General features: G+C 39.8%; 2 protein-coding genes across 4 annotated transcripts in view; one reads left to right on the plus strand and one right to left on the minus strand.

Annotated features, from left to right (window-relative positions):
• LOC146517529 (uncharacterized) overlaps positions 1 to 17,172 on the minus strand; it is a 149,371-nt gene that overhangs the window by 95,610 nt on the left and 36,589 nt on the right. The window lies entirely within an intron of this gene.
• Positions 3,416 to 16,470, plus strand: hyls1 (HYLS1 centriolar and ciliogenesis associated). 2 transcript variants are annotated; one of them, XM_085164358.1, is made up of 13 exons: positions 3,416 to 3,627; positions 4,003 to 4,156; positions 4,884 to 5,003; positions 5,089 to 5,162; positions 5,378 to 5,580; positions 6,828 to 6,883; positions 7,508 to 8,332; positions 9,743 to 9,912; positions 10,332 to 10,377; positions 10,459 to 10,513; positions 11,848 to 11,929; positions 12,146 to 12,172; positions 16,289 to 16,470. In XM_085164358.1, the coding sequence occupies exons 2-13, from the start codon at positions 4,057 to 4,059 to the stop codon at positions 16,412 to 16,414; spliced, it is 1,884 nt and encodes a 627-aa protein (XP_085020484.1). In that variant the 5' UTR covers positions 3,416 to 3,627; positions 4,003 to 4,056; the 3' UTR covers positions 16,415 to 16,470. The 2 variants fall into 2 exon arrangements, with proteins under 2 accessions (XP_085020484.1, XP_085020483.1); XM_085164357.1 differs by having other exon boundaries at positions 3,418 to 3,627; positions 4,019 to 4,156.

Raw genomic sequence — 17,172 nt, forward strand, 5'->3', positions numbered from 1 at the left:
TAATAGCAAAGATTTCAAAACTCAAGGTTTACCTTTTAGTCTTCTGTGGGGCCTTCAACATCAACTTATGGTCCAACTCTGCTAACAGAAGCACTAAATGAACTATGGTGGTACAGCTTTAAATGATAGATGTGGGGCCTTTACATGTTTGTGCCCAACAACACCATTTATTTGTATTGTACTTCAATTTATTTTTCAATTCAATATTCATACAGCACCAACAACAGTCACGTCAAAGTACTTTATATTGTCAGGTAAACCCTACAATAATATATAAAGAGAAAAACTCAACAATCATGACCCCCTTTGAGAAAGCACAACAGTGGGAAGGAAAAACTCCCTTTTAACAGGAAGAAACCTCTGGAAGAACCAGGCTCAGGGAGGGGCGGGGCCATCTGCTGCAACTGGTTGGGGTGAGAGAAGGAAGACAGGATAGAAGACATGCTGTGGAAGAGAGACAGAGATTAATAACAAGTATGATTCAATGCTGAGAGGGTGTATTATGACATAGTGAGTGAGAAAGGTGACTGAAGAAGAAACACTCAATGCATTTACTTAATGTATGTATAGTGGGGCAAAAAAGTATTTAGTCAGCCACCGATTGTGCAAGTTCCCCCACTTAAAATGATGACAGAGGTCAGTAATTTGCACCAGAGGTACACTTCAACTGTGAGAGACAGAATGTGAAAAAAAAATCCATGAATTCACATGGTAGGATTTGTAAAGAATTTATTCATAAATCAGGGTGGAAAATAAGTATTTGGTCACCTCAAACAAGGAAAATCCCTGGCTCTCACAGACCTGTAACGTCTTCTGTAAGAAGCTTTTCTGTCCCCCACTCGTTACCTGTATGAATGGCACCTGTTTGACCTCATCATCTGTATAAAAGACACCTGTCCACAGCCTCAACCAGTCAGACTCCAAACGCCGCCATGGCCAAGACCAAAGAGCTTTCGAAGGACACCAGGAAAAGAATTGTAGACCTGCACCAGACTGGGAAGAGTGAATCTACAATAGGCAAGCAGCTTGGTGTGAAAAAATCAACTGTGGGAGCAATCATCAGAAAATGGAAGACATACAAGACCACTGATAATCTCCCTCGATCTGGGGCTCCACGCAAGATCTCATCCCGTGGGGTCAAAATGATCATGAGAACGGTGAGCAAAGATCCCAGAACCACACGGGGGGACCTGGTGAATGACCTGCAGAGAGCTGGGACCAAAGTAACAAAGGTCACCATCAGTAACACACTACAACGGCAGGGAATCAAATCCCGCAGTGCCAGACGTGTTCCGCTGCTGAAGCCAGTGCATGTCCAGGCCCGTCTGAAGTTTGCCAGAGAGCACATGGATGATACAGCAGAGGATTGGGAGAATGTCATGTGGTCAGATGAAACCAAAGTAGAACTTTTTGGTATAAACTCAACTCGTCGTGTTTGGAGGAAGAAGAATACTGAGTTGCATCCCAAGAACACCATACCTACTGTGAAGCATGGGGGTGGAAACATCATGCTGTGGGGCTGTTTTTCTGCCAAGGGGACAGGACGACTGATCCGTGTTAAGGACAGAATGAATGGGGCCAAGTATCGTGAGATTTTGAGCCAAAACCTCCTTCCATCAGTGAGAACTTTGAAGATGAAACGAGGCTGGGTCTTCCAACATGACAATGATCCAAAACACACCGCCCGGGCAACAAAGGAGTGGCTCCGTAAGAAGCATTTGAAAGTCCTGGAGTGGCCTAGCCAGTCTCCAGACCTCAACCCCATAGAAAATCTGTGGCGGGAGTTGAAAGTCCGTGTTGCTCGGCGACAGCCCCAAAACATCACTGCTCTTGAGAAGATCTGCATGGAGGAATGGGCCAAAATACCAGCTACTGTGTGTGCAAACCTGGTAAAGACCTATAGTAAACGTTTGACCTCTGTTATTGCCAACAAAGGTTATGTTACAAAGTATTGAGTTGTATTTTTGTTATTGACCAAATACTTATTTTCCACCCTGATTTACGAATAAATTCTTTACAAATCCTACCATGTGAATTCATGGATTTTTTTTTTTTTTTCACATTCTGTCTCTCACAGTTGAAGTGTACCTCTGGTGCAAATTACTGACCTCTGTCATCATTTTAAGTGGGGGAACTTGCACAATCGGTGGCTGACTAAATACTTTTTTGCCCCACTGTAATTCACTCACTTACTGAATGTCATCCTTGTATATATTCACTTACTGTTTATTAAGTTCTCTTTTTGCACAGTCAAGGAGCTTTTCAGGACACATTTCACTACGTGTTGTTCTCGTATAACTATGCATGTGACAAATAAAGAATCTTCAATCTTGACTCTTGAAATGGAAGAAAGCAGCCCTACATATTTGTTTAATATGTGCATTTAAGATGGAAAGTCTCAGATTTCAATCCCCTATCCATCCATTCGCTTCCGCTTATCCTTTTCAGGGTCGCGGGGGGCGCTGGAGCCTATCCCAGCTGTCATAGGGCGAGAGGCGTGGTACACCCTGGACAGGTTGCCAGTCTGTCTCAGGGCTAACACACAGACAACCATTTGTGCTCACATTCACTCCCACATTCACACCTATGGGCAATTTGGATTATCCAATTAACCTATCCCCACAAGCTGCATGTCTTTGGACGGTGGGAGGAAGCCGGAGTACCCGGAGGGAATCCACGCAAACACGGGGAGAACATGCAAACTCCACACAGAAAGACCCCGGCCTGATGTTGGAATTGAACTCAGGCCCTTCTTGCTGTGCGGCAACAGTGCTAACCACCGTGCCACCGTGCTGCTACCACGTGCCACTAACTAACCATTAATTAGTGGGGTTAAGTTAACTGGTGATTCTAATTTCTCCATAGGTGTACATGTGAGTGCATATGGCTGTCTGTCTCTCTGTGTTTGTCCTGCGACAGACTGATGTTCTGTACAGGAAGCAGGAAACTGCCTCTCACCCTATAGCACTTGGGATATGCTCCAGCAGCCCTGCAACCCTCATAAAGATAAGCATAAGAAAATGGCTCAATGGACGGATGGTAAATGTTCAGTTCTAATGTCAATCCATCATGTTTCTTTAATTACATCATCTAAAGAAATAATTTTCAGTATATTACAATTATATTAGTATACTATATTACTGATGTGCAAATGTCTTTGCTTAGTATTTGATGAAAACGTCAACATTGATAAACTAGATTGAATATCCAATTTTAACTAAAAACTACAGCAATATACTACCTCAAAATCAGTTTATGGTATTTTTAAAGCAACTTTAACATTTTCCTCTCACAGTGTTACACACACCGTGCCCTGTTGTTCCTATCTGGGAGGATAATTAATGTGATTTAAGAGATTTATTATCGTCGTTGTACTTTTCCAGTCCAGTTGGAGGTGGTAATGTGTCGACTCGTCAATCGCTAAATAGTACAACGAAGAAGAAAAAGACCGGATGTTTATGTCAATGACGTTAGCAGGCGTCATTTTCAAAGCTCTTTACGGCCGTTGTCTTGGTGCTGAGTGTTTAACTCTGTACAAACAATAAAGCGCAGCTACTACTTCGATAAACTACACCGGTAACATTAGCAGGATGGGTTCACGCTAACACCCAACCGGCTTGTGTGAAGGTGAGAACGGACGAGTTAAAATTAGTTAACATCGTTTCTCTTTATGTCTGGTTGGGAACGGCTAGCCAAGCTTGCTAACAGCTGTTATACAATCAGTTTTGAATTGTTGTTAGGACAGTAGGAAATCAACGCAGATGTTAGACTTATTTATTTGCTCTTGGTGTATTTGATATTTGTTATAGAGTATCTACAGACTGTTTGTTAAAATTGCAACTGAGCTAGTAATCATACCAAAAGTGTGTCTCATTGTCCAACACTGTGATAAAAGTGCGTAAAACGTGTTTGAAAAGCTTTACATGTATCAAAAGAACATTTTGTTTATGACATAACATCTTGCATCCTGCATATCTGGTTTTGTCTTTGTGTTTGATATAGATTTTTTTTCATGTAGGACTGTTTTCATATCAGTGACTGGAAGCTGGAAATATTATGGACAGCCTGGATTTCTCAGAGGAGGAAATTCAAGAACAGTTAGCCCTCCTTGGCTACAAAAACATACCAAAGCACAGGCTGCGTGAATTTAAACAAGGTTAAACATATACATACCAACCCTTCTTAAACCTCCCAACTCACATTGCCATATTGTTTTGCAGTTTAATATATTTATTGTGCACTGATTATTTAAAATTTTAATTCTAAGAATTGATCTCTTGTTTTTCTTAATTTTCTGTCATATACTCATATTAAACATAAAAGTTTAAAATAATGAGCTCAGTAATTTTCTATCATATATTAAACATAATCAAAGTTTCAAAAAATGAGCTCAGTAATTTTCTATCACATATTAAACATAATCAGAGTTTCCAAAAATGAGCTCAGTAAGTATTCTCTGCGAGTAAAAAGCTCAGACTTTAGGAGTTTCAAAGAGTTGAGTAATTGGGTTGTTTTTTGGGGGAGGGGGTGTAACTTGTCTTAGATAATGGATTTCCCTTATGTGGTTATGTCAGGAGTACAACTCTAGTTATGGGCACACGTGTTGTTCAAACCATCAGTTTCTGAGGCGCAGTTAATCAGAGGAAAGTTAGCCTAAAGAGAGATGAAATTAAACAGTTGTTTCACACTATAGATGAACTGAGGGGCTGCACAGAAGCACAGTATAACATAGTTAAGGATTATTTTGAACCGTGAATTATGCAGAGCTACTCTGGTAGAGTGTAATAATAGAAATAGATGTGGAGATGACAGACATTACAGGAAATGATTGCAGACATGTAAATCAGTAAATATTGAGGAAAAACTGTCATTTTTGTGATTAGATCTGGATGAGCTGATTCGACGAGGGGAGTGGAAAGGCCTTTCCTCATCAAATGAGATGAATGCCAAATCTCCGGCAACTACACCTCAGCCAAGTCCCCCTGCCTATACCAAAGAAAAGGGTCAGAGCACTCACTTTGTGATTTTGAGTATTTCACTTTTATAACACTTAATAACATCTAACTTGAGCTCTGGTTTTCTCCACAGTTAGTCCACACTGCTTTAAAGGCACTAGTGAAGCATTCTTCCTACATGCAGGCAGTACAGACCATGCCAGAAAGGTAAGCATTAATGACTCATAACATACAAGATATGTTTTTATATTATATTCATTTATTCTTGCATTCATTGCTCTATTGAGCCAAATGCTGTTAATGTGTTGCCACATAAAATCATGTCATGAGTGGCACTACTTTGATTGGGCAACAAACATAGTCTTAATTGTAATGGTGTCAGGCATGTGCAATAAATTAAAAGCATGTAATGTCACACCCAGACGCTCATCAACTGTTATAACGGAGACTATGACTCGTACGCTCAACACTCGGTGGCCCAGAAGCTCAAGCTCCCTCCAGGTGCTCCAAGCAGGCTTCAGGTGGAGCAGGATCTTGAGGATACCATCCACTCACCTCTGACAGATAGCTACACATCTACCCCAGACACCCAGGGGAGACACTTCATCAAGAGAAAAGTTCTGAGGTAGTTTTACGAATCGTGTGCTAATTTTTTCATTTGTTTGTCCAGAGTTAGTTTTAGTTTTATTTGTCTTTCCAACTAGCAGCAGCTGGATTTTTCTTTGTATTAATAAAAAAAGCTCGTAAAGTGTAGGATTTTATGCATTTCTAGGAAACAGCTTTCCAGATACAATTTTGTTCTGATTACCAAAGAACAAGTTTGTTTGTTTATTTTTGTTTGTAAATCTCATGTTATTCTGCTCTGTAACCACTAATGGCTTACGAGTGAAAGAGTCTATGGGTTTATGGGCCTATGTGCTTACTGTCTGGATTAGTCTGTTTTACTTTTTTACAGTTTATTTAAACTGTAAACTTTATTTACAGTTTAGCCCAAGATTTTAAATAAATATGAAATAAAACCCGTGTTTTTCATCATCTCTGACACCGATCTCCAATTTATATCGCAGGTCGATATTCAAATTTAAGTTGTTGTTTTTATCATTGACATATTCTTCTCTTTTTATATCATTTCTTCATTGGCTAACACTAGGGCTGCTCGATTATGGCAAAACTGATAATCACGATTATTTTCACTGAAATTGAGATCTCGATTATTTGACGATATTTATTTAACAATAACAATGTGTTGAATAATGACTTTAAAGATTGTCAAAAAATAATATAAAATAGTGTGCAAATACTGATAACAGTGCAAATGTTTGCAATATAAAAAATAAATGAAAAATGTAAACATCTATGTTTAGTGAACTTTGCAGTGTTGCTCTGTGGTGCAGCTACGACACTGTAGCAAAGTTTACACACTGTGTCTACTTGATCCACGTCTGACTCCGTGAACCCATAATGTTTCCACACCACTGAAGTTTTTTTTACCTCTCTTTTCAACCAACAGCAGTCACTCTCCTCTCCAAATAACTTCTGCTTAGCTTTCCGAGCTTTCCGAGCTTCCCTCGGGTCCTCTTAATTGTTGTGACACGTGTTCGAAATGCAGAGAGGTGCGCTCGATTTGCCACACGGAGCAGCGAGAGTAAAGCACAAGGGAGGGGCTAATAATCGGCTCAGTCATTTTTAATGATCGTTGAAAGCCCAGATTGTAATCGAGATTAAAATTCGATTAATTGAGCAGCCCTAGCTAACACTAACAGGGAATTTGTGGCACATCTGGAACAAGTCAACTTATTGTGGAGAGATGACTTGTTCCAGATGTGCCAAATGGAAAAGGTCTTCAACTCTAATTATGCTCCCCCCCCTCAGGAAACACAAAGGACAGTCACTTGTCTGTGATGAATCAGTCTACAGTGAAGACTCAGGTAACAAAAACTAATGGACAAAGATCTGTAATATCTTCTGATCATCTGCTTTAAGGTTTATTGTTCTAAAATAATAAGTAATAATGTTTGATTTTATGTTTTCACAAAGCTGTAATGTACAATTGATGTGTACTATTAATCAAATTGGGATCTTTTTTTAGGTAGCTTTACTATAACTAGATTAGAATAAAAAAAAAAGGTAAACTGAAGTGCAGAAATAATTTCAAGAAGAAAATTAAAGAATAAATTGACTGAGTACTGCTGAAGATATCCAGTTTGTATTTATGGATCACAACAAGTTTTATCCGAAGTTTCATGTTTATAGTTGAACCCTGGCCTTCCATGTCTCACAATAACAAACAACTATTGAAACAAGCAGCATTAAAGAGTAAACGCAGCAGTGTAATTCCTTTTGGTCAGCAGCAGTGGGCGCTGTTCCAGTTTTTGAGGCTTCAGCTAATCCTCTTAGCTACTTCCTTAAGTCCTGTGCCTTCTCAGATCACACACTCCATACACCTCAGTTGTAGTGCAAACTCAACATGTACAAAATGTGCAGCACTCAGTCAGACGAAGAGAGTGAAGATGACAAGAATTCCCTTTCCTCCTCATTTTGGTCTGATGGAGATGAGGAGAAAGAAGAAGAGGATGAGATTGAGCGAATGACTGACTCTAAACCAGCCACCGATGCAGAAGATTTACTTCAGGGGGCTTCAGAGGAGGTAAAGAGTGGGTTGAACAACCAGAGCAACTTCAGCAAGGAAAGTTTGGATAAGACAAGTAACGATGAGGAGGAGGAAGAAGAAAGGTGTAGTAGCAGTCCAGATAGTCTCGCACCAAGTCTGATGACCTCTGGCTACGGGACCTACAAACCAGAGGGGCAGGAGGGAGCAGAGTACAGAGATGACCACACCATAACAGAGTTTGATCAGGATAGTCGGGGGGATCTGTCTGAGATGAGAGAGGACGAAGAGGACAGTCGGTCACTCAGCAGCTTTGGCGACTTTCTTATTGAACCTACACATAAGCCAGACTTCAATGAACTGTCTGTGTTAGAGGTCAGCAAGAATTTTGATGATGTGGCGTGCTGTAGAGAAATCATCCACATCACAGAAGTGCATTCGGAACAGAAGAAAAAGCAGGCAGGTGAGGAGGAGTGCGATCTACATGCGGCATCTGAAAAGAAAGCACCAAAAGAACAGCATCGCACTGTTCAGGCTGAAGACATGTTCCTGCTGGACAAGAAGCAAAAACAAGAAATAGAGGTGCACGACCTTCATGGGTTCAATGATGTCAAGAAAGACGTCGGAGGAAACGTGGAGGGTGGAGATCCAGACGAGTCTTCGAGCAACAAAGACATCAAGTTTATTGACTCCAGAGTGAACATTAGCTCGGCCATGATGTATGACAACATGTGTGCAGAGTGGGACGGAAACCTCAGACAGGACAGGGGTAAATGTTTTCCAGCTTCTAAATCAGCACGTCATGATACTTGTTACTGCAAGGAGTTTTTTTTTTTTGCTGTTTGGTCAGAGGCTCAGAAATGATTCAATTCAATTTCTTTATTGTCCCACAAGGGGAAATTAGTTTAGCAGCAGGATAAAAATAAACAGAACAATACTATAAAATAATAATATCAATAATAATGATAGAAAGTTCAAGGACAATTATTTGCCATTAAGGAGACAAGACGCAGTAGGGATAAAAGAGACCTGGAGTCTTTTAGTCCTCCTCGGAGGTACTCTGAAACGGCGGCCAGAAGGCAACAACTCAAACTCACTGTGAAGTGGATGGTTCACACAATTAATAATAGAATGAGCCTTTCTAAGCACATTTCTATTGTAAATGGCCAAAAGTCCATCTTGCCAGCGCCCTGAAATTTTGCTAGCAGTTTTTACCAGAAGTCCCAACCGATTCTTATTCTTCACCGTCAGGTTACCAAACCAGGCAGCGATACAAAAAGACATCACAGATTCGATAAAACTTCTATAAAACAAGGACAACATCTCAGATGAGACATTAAAAGATCTCATTTCCCTTAAAAAGAACTGTCTTTGTTGAACTTTTTTAGTTGTGGCATCAGCATGAGATTCTGATGAGCTACATGTTTTTGGGCATTTAGCCATAAAAAGGTCAGCTTTGAATAATAAATTACATCCCAGTTTGGACATTTAAAAAAGGTTATTGGATTTATATTCAGAAAAATAAATCCATGTTGTATGAAAACAATTTTTCAAAGAGTTACATTTCTTGATATAAGATGTCCATTTTTAATGCAGGTATTAAATTCCAACATCACATTAATTGTAAATTGACTTCTCAATTAGTGTTGATATGAAAAGTTTAAAAGGTGGGCTGTTTTCCCTTATTTTCTAACATACATATGTACTATTACAAAATAAATACTTCTATTAAACATGGTCCAGTGTTTTAAATAATGAGGTGTGCATGTGTGTTAGTAATCGATGTGAGACTTCTCGCTGATCTAAATGCTCATTTTAAGTTTTTTTCAGCCCTTTGAGGGGCAGCCAATCAGGAGAATGTTGTCTTGGAGCCGCTTATAGGAAGAGGAACTAAAATGTCATCCTGTCAGACAGTAGATGAACCTTGAAGCAGAACCAAGGCTCACTATCAAATAAAAAAGGATTATTTTGAACTGTGGCAAAAATATTGAGCTGGATATTTGCTAATTTTAGCAGGAAAAGTTTAATATTTCTACATGTATTAACACAGACTTTGATACTCTCTTCAAAGTAGCCAAGAATCCAAATATGGAGTTGGAAATGAGCAAACTATGTCTCTTTTAAAGTAGCTGAGAGTGAAGTGTTGGGTTTGCTGATGGTTAGTGATTTGTGTTTGCAGGTACAGCGAGCTGTCTGGAGGAAAGACTGGCTCAACTTCATTTAGCCACATCACCTGAGCAGGAGTCACCTGAGTCAGACAACGAAGACCTGGATGATCAGAGCGACACTCAGACGTCTGAGAGTGAAAGAGTGTCTTTAAGCGCTTTTGAATCGTACATGAAAAGCATGGTGGGTAATGTAGTCTCTTAAGATTTAAGAAATTTAATAGAGTTCAAAGTGTGTCTTCTGTCCTATCTTGCTCCTCTTCTGCCAACTGGCAAGGGGGGATAGCTGCCCTTCCCTTAGCCTGGTTCTGCCAGATGTTTCATCCTGTTAAAAGGATTTTTTTCTTTCCCTCTGTCACCAAGTGCTTGCTCATAAAGGGGTCATTTGATTGTTGCTGTTCCCTCTCTATGGGTTTACCCTGTTGTGGGGTCTTAGTTTACAATACAAAGTGCCTTGAGGAGACTGATGTTGCGATTTTATGCAATATTATATCTATAGCTATATTATATTAATAAAACTAACACATTTCCTTGTCTTAATAACAGTTGAAGATGTAATGTCTTGTTTTTTTTCTTCTGTTTCTTTCTTTGTGGGGGAAGCAGACTCGAACTAAGAGTGATGTTGATATAAGGCCCAAACCAAAGTCCTGTAAGCTGGCAATAAAGCACAATATAAAGATTTTTCTTTCTCTGACTTTTGGATAATTTCTCACATGGATTTTCATTTCAGTCATCCGGCCAGTGATGAGTCAACAGACCATAAAGAAGACCGACCCAGTAGCCAAGTAAGTTACAAAATGCAGTGGTTAAAAAATGAACAGGACTGCCACTTCTGTTTGAGACTCACACCTGAAATAATGTGGAATTATGAGTCTAGAGGCTCCTGATAGGTTTCTTAATAGATTTATTTTCCATTAGAAGACTCATGTGCAGCGCCTTAATGCTTCCATACAGCCTTTCAGTACTTCCTATAACTTGTGTTAGTGTAAGTTAGACAGTAATTATGCCAAATAAAGGACAGTAATTTTAACCCTTTAAAACCGGTCAGAGCAGGCACAGTTTTGCGCAACTACTTTTAAATCCTTGTAGAACTGCAACCACGTGAGCTAGCGCAATAATTTTTTTTGCATATGAAACCGGAGGAGTTGTACTTACATCTTATGCCATCAGCTTTTCCTAGGTCACGGTTTCCTTCCACATATAGCTTTGCAAAAACTGCATAAAAAGCACTTGCAACAACAAAAACATAATATTCCAGAAACACGCTTTGCCGATCTGATCAGCTGTTCATAACACTTCCTAGTTAGAATAGACGTCAGCGTGAACTAGCGCATGTCCGCCATTACCTGGCCGGAACCGGAAGTGACGTCATTTTCGCTGAAATGTAGTTTGTTTTTTTTACCATCAGGGCCTCATGAGCCTATACCATTGGCTGTTTTCTACAGTCAATGGCCTATACTGGTGTTTTTAACAGTTATGTTTGACTTTATGACTTTCTGTGTTGTTTCTGGGATGCTTAGAACTAAAATTGCACTGCTGGAAATAGTTTATTTTGATGCATATGCTGCTTTTTTGCAAATTTGCATTATAATATTTATTTTCGTTTTTCCTGCAGTATATAAAAATTGGTGTATTTCAAAAATAAAACTATGAAGACACTCAAAATAAATTTCCTGTGGTGGGAAACTATTTTGTGCAACTTTTTTGTATTTACAGTTTTGAGGGATAAGCCTCTTAAATTTCTCTAACTAGAAGTATATGTTAAAAAAACAAAAACAATTTTCAATTTTTCTGTAGTTTATTGCAATTTATGTAATTTCTATGCACTTAATGCAGACATATTATTAAAATTTGGGCTATAATAGTTGTATTAATGTATAGCAACTTGAAATGCTCCCAAAAATGGCACTACAGCATGTAAAAATATAATATAAGCTCTGGCGGGCTTGGTTCTATGGTAGGTCTTAAAGGGTTAATTGATTACCCTCATGTTGTATAACAGTTCTGTAACATTCTGTTTGTACCTTAATACAGCAGCAGTCTGGAAGAATCACACCCATCAGGTTCACATTGATGCGATGGTTACATGTTTGCTCACTGGGTTTTCTTATGTCTGCAGGTATTTCCAGTACAAGCAGCTCTGGGAGATGTTCAAACTTTCAGGAGAGAAGGACAGGAGGGCACTGCGCTCAGAGATTAAGGTAGAAAATATAACTTCAATAGGCAAGTGTTAGCACTCCTCACATAGATGTTCAACCATCTTTGTTTTCATACTTGTGGGATGAGACATGACGTTATTACACCGTCGCTTTTCTCAGTAATAGAATGATCTGACTTATAAACTTCCTGTTTTGTTTCATTGTCCTGGGCTGCAATGTTTATTGGAAGTACTTATGAGTGTATGTTTTTCTTTTCAGCAACGGCTCACATATCAGCCTCCACCAGTAAGTATTTCTCCAGATTTCTTTTTTCTATTTCTCATTTGTCCTTTTGTACACAAGTTGTGTGAATACAAACTTTGGATAATCTCTCTCAAAACATAAAATATATGGTATACCATACCATAAAATAAATTATGGTAAAAATAATAATATTAATAATAATAATAATAATAATAATACATTTTATTTAAAAGATAGCGCCTTTCAAAGCACCCAAGGACACTGTACAACAAATAAAAACACAAAAACTGGAAATATACACAAAAATAAGAATAACAGATAAAAGTTAAGAGCATACAGAGGTTTAAACATAAGCAATTTTAAACAGATGTGTTTTGAGGGTGGACTTAAGAAGAGGGAATGAACTAATATTTCTGAGGTCAGGGGTCGAGGGGCAGAGCAACTAAAAGCCCCGCCCCCCATTGTAATCAGACGAGCGGAAGGAACAGAGAGAGAAAGAGAAGATGAAGATCTGAGGCACCGGGATGGGAAGTTCATCTGTACTAAATCAGAGAGAGAGAATGAAGAGCCTTAAATGTATAAAGAATTATTTTAAAATGGATGCGAAATTTAACCGGGAGCCAGTGAAGCTGCTTCAGGATTGGGGAGATGTGGTGGGTAGAGGAAGTCCTAGTAATAATACGGGCAGCAGAGTTCTGGACACGTTGGAGCTTGTTAATGGATTTTTGTGTAAGGCCAAATAGTAGTGAGTTACAGTAATCAATTCAAGAGATAACAAGATTATGGACGAGAATGGCAGTGGCATGAAGAGTGAGGAAAGGGCGGAGGCGATTGATGTTACGGCGTTGAAAATATGCTGCACATGTGACATTATTGATATGTGAATTAAAAGATAATGTGCTATCGAGAATGACACCCAAGCTTTTCACAGAGGGAGAGATAGGGACCAGCGAATTATTGATAGTGAGAGAGAAATTGTTAATTCTGGATAGCAATCGTTTAGTGCCGACCAGGAGAAGTTCTGATTTATTGCTGTTGAGTTTAAGGAAGTTGGAGGAGAACCAGGAATTGAGTTCAGCTAAGCAGAGGGTAAGGGAGGGTGGAAGAAGAGTAGAATCGGGTTTGGTAGAGAGGTAAAGCTGGATGTCATCGGCATAGCAGTGGAACTGAATATTATATTTACGAAAAATATGTCAGAGAGGAAGAAGTAGATAGAGGAGAAGGCTGAGAAGTGAAGGATTTTAATTGAATGAACTGAGTGCGGTCAGACAGGTACGATTTGAACCAGGCTAATGGAGTATGAGAGAGACCAATAGAAGCTAATCTGAGAATGGGATGAGAGATGGTGTCAAAGGCTGCACTCAGATCAAGGAGAATAAGGATGGAGAGGAGACCAGAATCAGCTGCCATAAGAAGATCATTTGTTATTTTTATGAGAGCAGTTTCGGTGCTATGCAGAGGACGGAAACCAGACTGGAACTGTTCGTAAAGGTTATTATCAGTGAGGTGTAGATAGACTTGAGAAGCAACTATTTTTTTCAAGAATTTTTGAGAGGAATGGTAGATTGGAGATAGGACTGAAATTATTAAAGTTGGGATCTAGACCTGTTTTTTTCAGGATTGGGGTAATGGCGGTAACTTTGAAAGAAGCAGGAACAGTTCCAGTGGTGAGTGAAGAGTGAATAATAGCAGATATGAGGGGAAGGAGAGGGGGTAAACAGGCTTTGACAAGGACAGTGGGGATAGGATCAAACTGGCAGGTAGAAGGTTTTGATTTGTGGATGAGATCAGCAATATCAATTAAAGACAGAAGTTGAAAAACAGAGAGGAAGTGAGAAGGGGGTGGAATTACGACAGAGGAGCTACATTGAGCATTAGGGACCAAGTCTAGGTGTATTTTATGAATTTTTTCAGTGAAGAATAGCTTTAGAGCGTCGCAGAAGTTCGATGAATAGAGATGAGCGGGCAGAGAATCAGGTGGCCTGTTAAAGGAGTTGAATAATGAGAATAGGGTCTTGGTGGAGTTCTCACTTGAACAGACAATGGTAGAATAATAGGCAGATTTAGTTTGACTGATACATTCCTGATAAAACAGAACATGGTTATTAAACATATCCTTATGAATAGTAAGGCCAGTTTTCTTATAGAGACGTTCAAGCCGTCGGCCTTTAGCTTTCAATAGTCGGAGTTCTGGTGTGTACCAGGGTGCAGAGCGAGAAAAGAGTACAGTTCTGGTTTTTTGTGGAGCAAGAGAATTCAAAATACTACTGAGGCTATGATTATAATAAAATACTAGATCGTCTTGAATAGCCAAGATGTTAAGAGACAAGCAGCTAGAGAGAGCAGAAGAAAGGATATCAAGATTTATATTCTTGATATTCCGGAAAGAAATAATACGGTGTAAACAAACCCTGGGGGGGTGGAGTCATTGAGTTGCGAAAAGTCATTGGGCTGTTGCCATGTCTCAGTCAAGCAGAAAAAATCAAACTTACGGTCTGTTAGGAGATCCTGGATGAGATGTCCTTTGTTCGTAAGCGAACGGATATTAAGCAGGGCGAAGTTGACGGAAGTACTGTCGGACTGGATGAGAGTGTTGGCCGACCTGGGCAGGTTAGCCAAAACATTGTGGTCAACAGACCTGCCGGGTTTCCGTTGACAGAGACCAGAGGTGGACCAGAAGGACTGAATTGGCTTGGAATTATCCTGACGGAAATACCGACGGGAGCCCCGATGTACGTACTTTCGGCGAGGGAGGAAGGCAATGTCCATGTGGAGATGAAGAGCAGCCAGCGGTGGAGCAGCCAGGGAGATGCGGAGCTGGAGGAGCTCATCAGCTGTATACTGATGGATCCCAGTGCCAAGTCGGTAGATCGATGACATAAAGATCCAGACCCACACAGACAGTGCATAGATCCTGAGAGGCCACATCACGGACAGGAACAACTGGACAAAGACAGAGACACCGGTGGGCCGTAGAGACAGGAACAGGACAGGAATCCGGTAGCGACAGAGGTAGCGATGACTGGCGGCAGCAAGTCGCGCCAGCGTTCACTCAACCGGAAGGTTAAAATGTATCAGAGGAAAAATAAAAATAAATGAAAAACATGAAATGAGAAGGTGTGTCCAACCTTTTGACTGGTAGTGTACATCTATCTCATGGACGAATTTGTAAGAAATTACAGTGCAATGACCTGCAGCTCTTTATTTCAGATTTTGTCTGAAACAAAAGTTTATTGTTTTATCTCCGTCCTGTAAAATCTTAAACCTCTGTGGTTGGATCTTATCTTCGGATCTTTACACATTCTGCAAATATTTTCCAAGAACACAATGGGCAGCTGTTTATAGGAGAGTGTGGATGTTCTGAGACGTGTTAAAGGGTAAATAAAGGTAGCACTGTGTTCAGAGTAAGATTTCTATTTGAATCTCTTTGACCACTTGTAACAAACACAACAGTCAAATGCCAAACAGAGCTAAAATTTCCTTTAACTTGATGTATATAACTTGATTCAAAACTATTAATAAATTAGCGCCAAGTTATCTTAGTGAACTTCTCAAATCACATACTCCTGCTAGAACACTCAGATCTGCCGCTCAACTACTTCTGACCCAACCCAGATCTCGGCTGAAGTCCGGGGTGACCGTGCGTTTGCTCTGGCTGCCCCGGTACTGTGGAATACCCTTCCTCTCGACCTCCGCGCATCTGATTCCATTGCACTGTTCAAATCACGACTAAAAACCCACTTATTCAATCTTGCCTTTCCCTCTAGTTAATATTTCTTTTATGATTTTATATTATGCACTTTTATGCTCATTTAAATTCTTGTTTGCTCTGTACCTGTTGCTTTCATATGTATCAGTGACAGCTACCTGCTTGCATACTTAGTACTTGCTTTGGTCCTATTTCTATTATCCTCCTCCTATTCTCTATCTTACTTGTTAAGCACCTTGGCATACCCTTGGTTTTTAAGTGTGCTTTATAAATAAAGTTTATTATTGATGTGTAAAGAACTGAGATCGAAAATCTACACAAAACGTCTCTCAACTGTTTAAGTGGCTTACATATCTGAGCCTGCTGTTGCATAGATCACAGTTGGAGACTCAGAACATCCGAAAGTGATCAGCTTTAGTGGTTAAACAGTTTATCCCTCGTCTTTGCAGCCTAAACCTCGGAGAGTTTACGTACCCAACACCTACATCGTGCCAACAGAGAAGAAACGGTCAGCGCTTCGCTGGAAGATCAGGAATGATTTGGCCAGTGGTCTCCTTCCATACAAATGTAGCTAATGATTACACTCTGCATGTTGTTTTTACACATTTCTATTAAACTTTTGCATTTTTTTATCATTGCATTGGAGTTATTTATTATTGACTTTCTTGTTACAAAAAATAAAAACAAAGAAAATGTGACTCACTTAACTCAGTTAATATGTTACAAGTCACTCTTTAAGGAAAGTCAGAGTAGGGTAGTTTAAACGGGTAGAGAGGCGTGTAACGTTCATCGTGCCAGAAACTTAACAGTTTCCAAAGTGAGGACGATGGCTTCATGTTTCAGCATGCTGTGGACTTTCAGACCTGAGAGAGAAAATATGACAAACTGTGTGAGTTTTAAAGAAGAGATTTGTTACATATAACACTTAAAACCCTGAGCTTTTTAACAACTGTTTAATTAAACTGGCATGTTAGAGGTCCATAGACACAGAGCTGCAAAGACATTAATGCATGAAATATTGTTTGAAAGCATGAACAGCAATAATACATTTTACCATTAATCCAGACCTTCCCAAAGTGTGGGGCCCGCCCCCTAGGGGGGCGCAGAGCCATTGCGGGGGGATGGGGGATGAAAAGGGGAAAAAAAACGAAAACAACGCTTGGACACTGCTAGCATGGGGCGCCTACACAAACGCAAAGCAGGAGATGAAGCATCGCTGAATATGTTTCCAAACCAACTTCATTCTAAGCCAAAGACTAGAAAATATGGTGAAGCAAATCTTCCCTTTGGTTTCACCTGCACAAGTGCCGAGGTAGGTCTCCCTGCAGAATTG

Source organism: Neolamprologus multifasciatus, chromosome 6, assembly GCF_963576455.1.
Source record: "Neolamprologus multifasciatus chromosome 6, fNeoMul1.2, whole genome shotgun sequence".
Lineage (NCBI taxonomy): Eukaryota > Metazoa > Chordata > Actinopteri > Cichliformes > Cichlidae > Neolamprologus > Neolamprologus multifasciatus.

What these genes read in the sequence shown, in the direction of transcription:
- hyls1 (XM_085164358.1), top strand. Translation starts at nt 4,057, where the DNA reads ATGGACAGCCTGGATTTCTCAGAGGAGGAAATTCAAGAACAGTTAGCC. An exon ending in AGTCTACAGTGAAGACTCAG is followed by an intron (nt 6,884 to 7,507) that starts GTAACAAAAACT and finishes GGTCTGATGGAG; the next exon opens with ATGAGGAGAAAGAAGAAGAG. An exon ending in AAGACCGACCCAGTAGCCAA is followed by an intron (nt 10,514 to 11,847) that starts GTAAGTTACAAA and finishes TTATGTCTGCAG; the next exon opens with GTATTTCCAGTACAAGCAGC.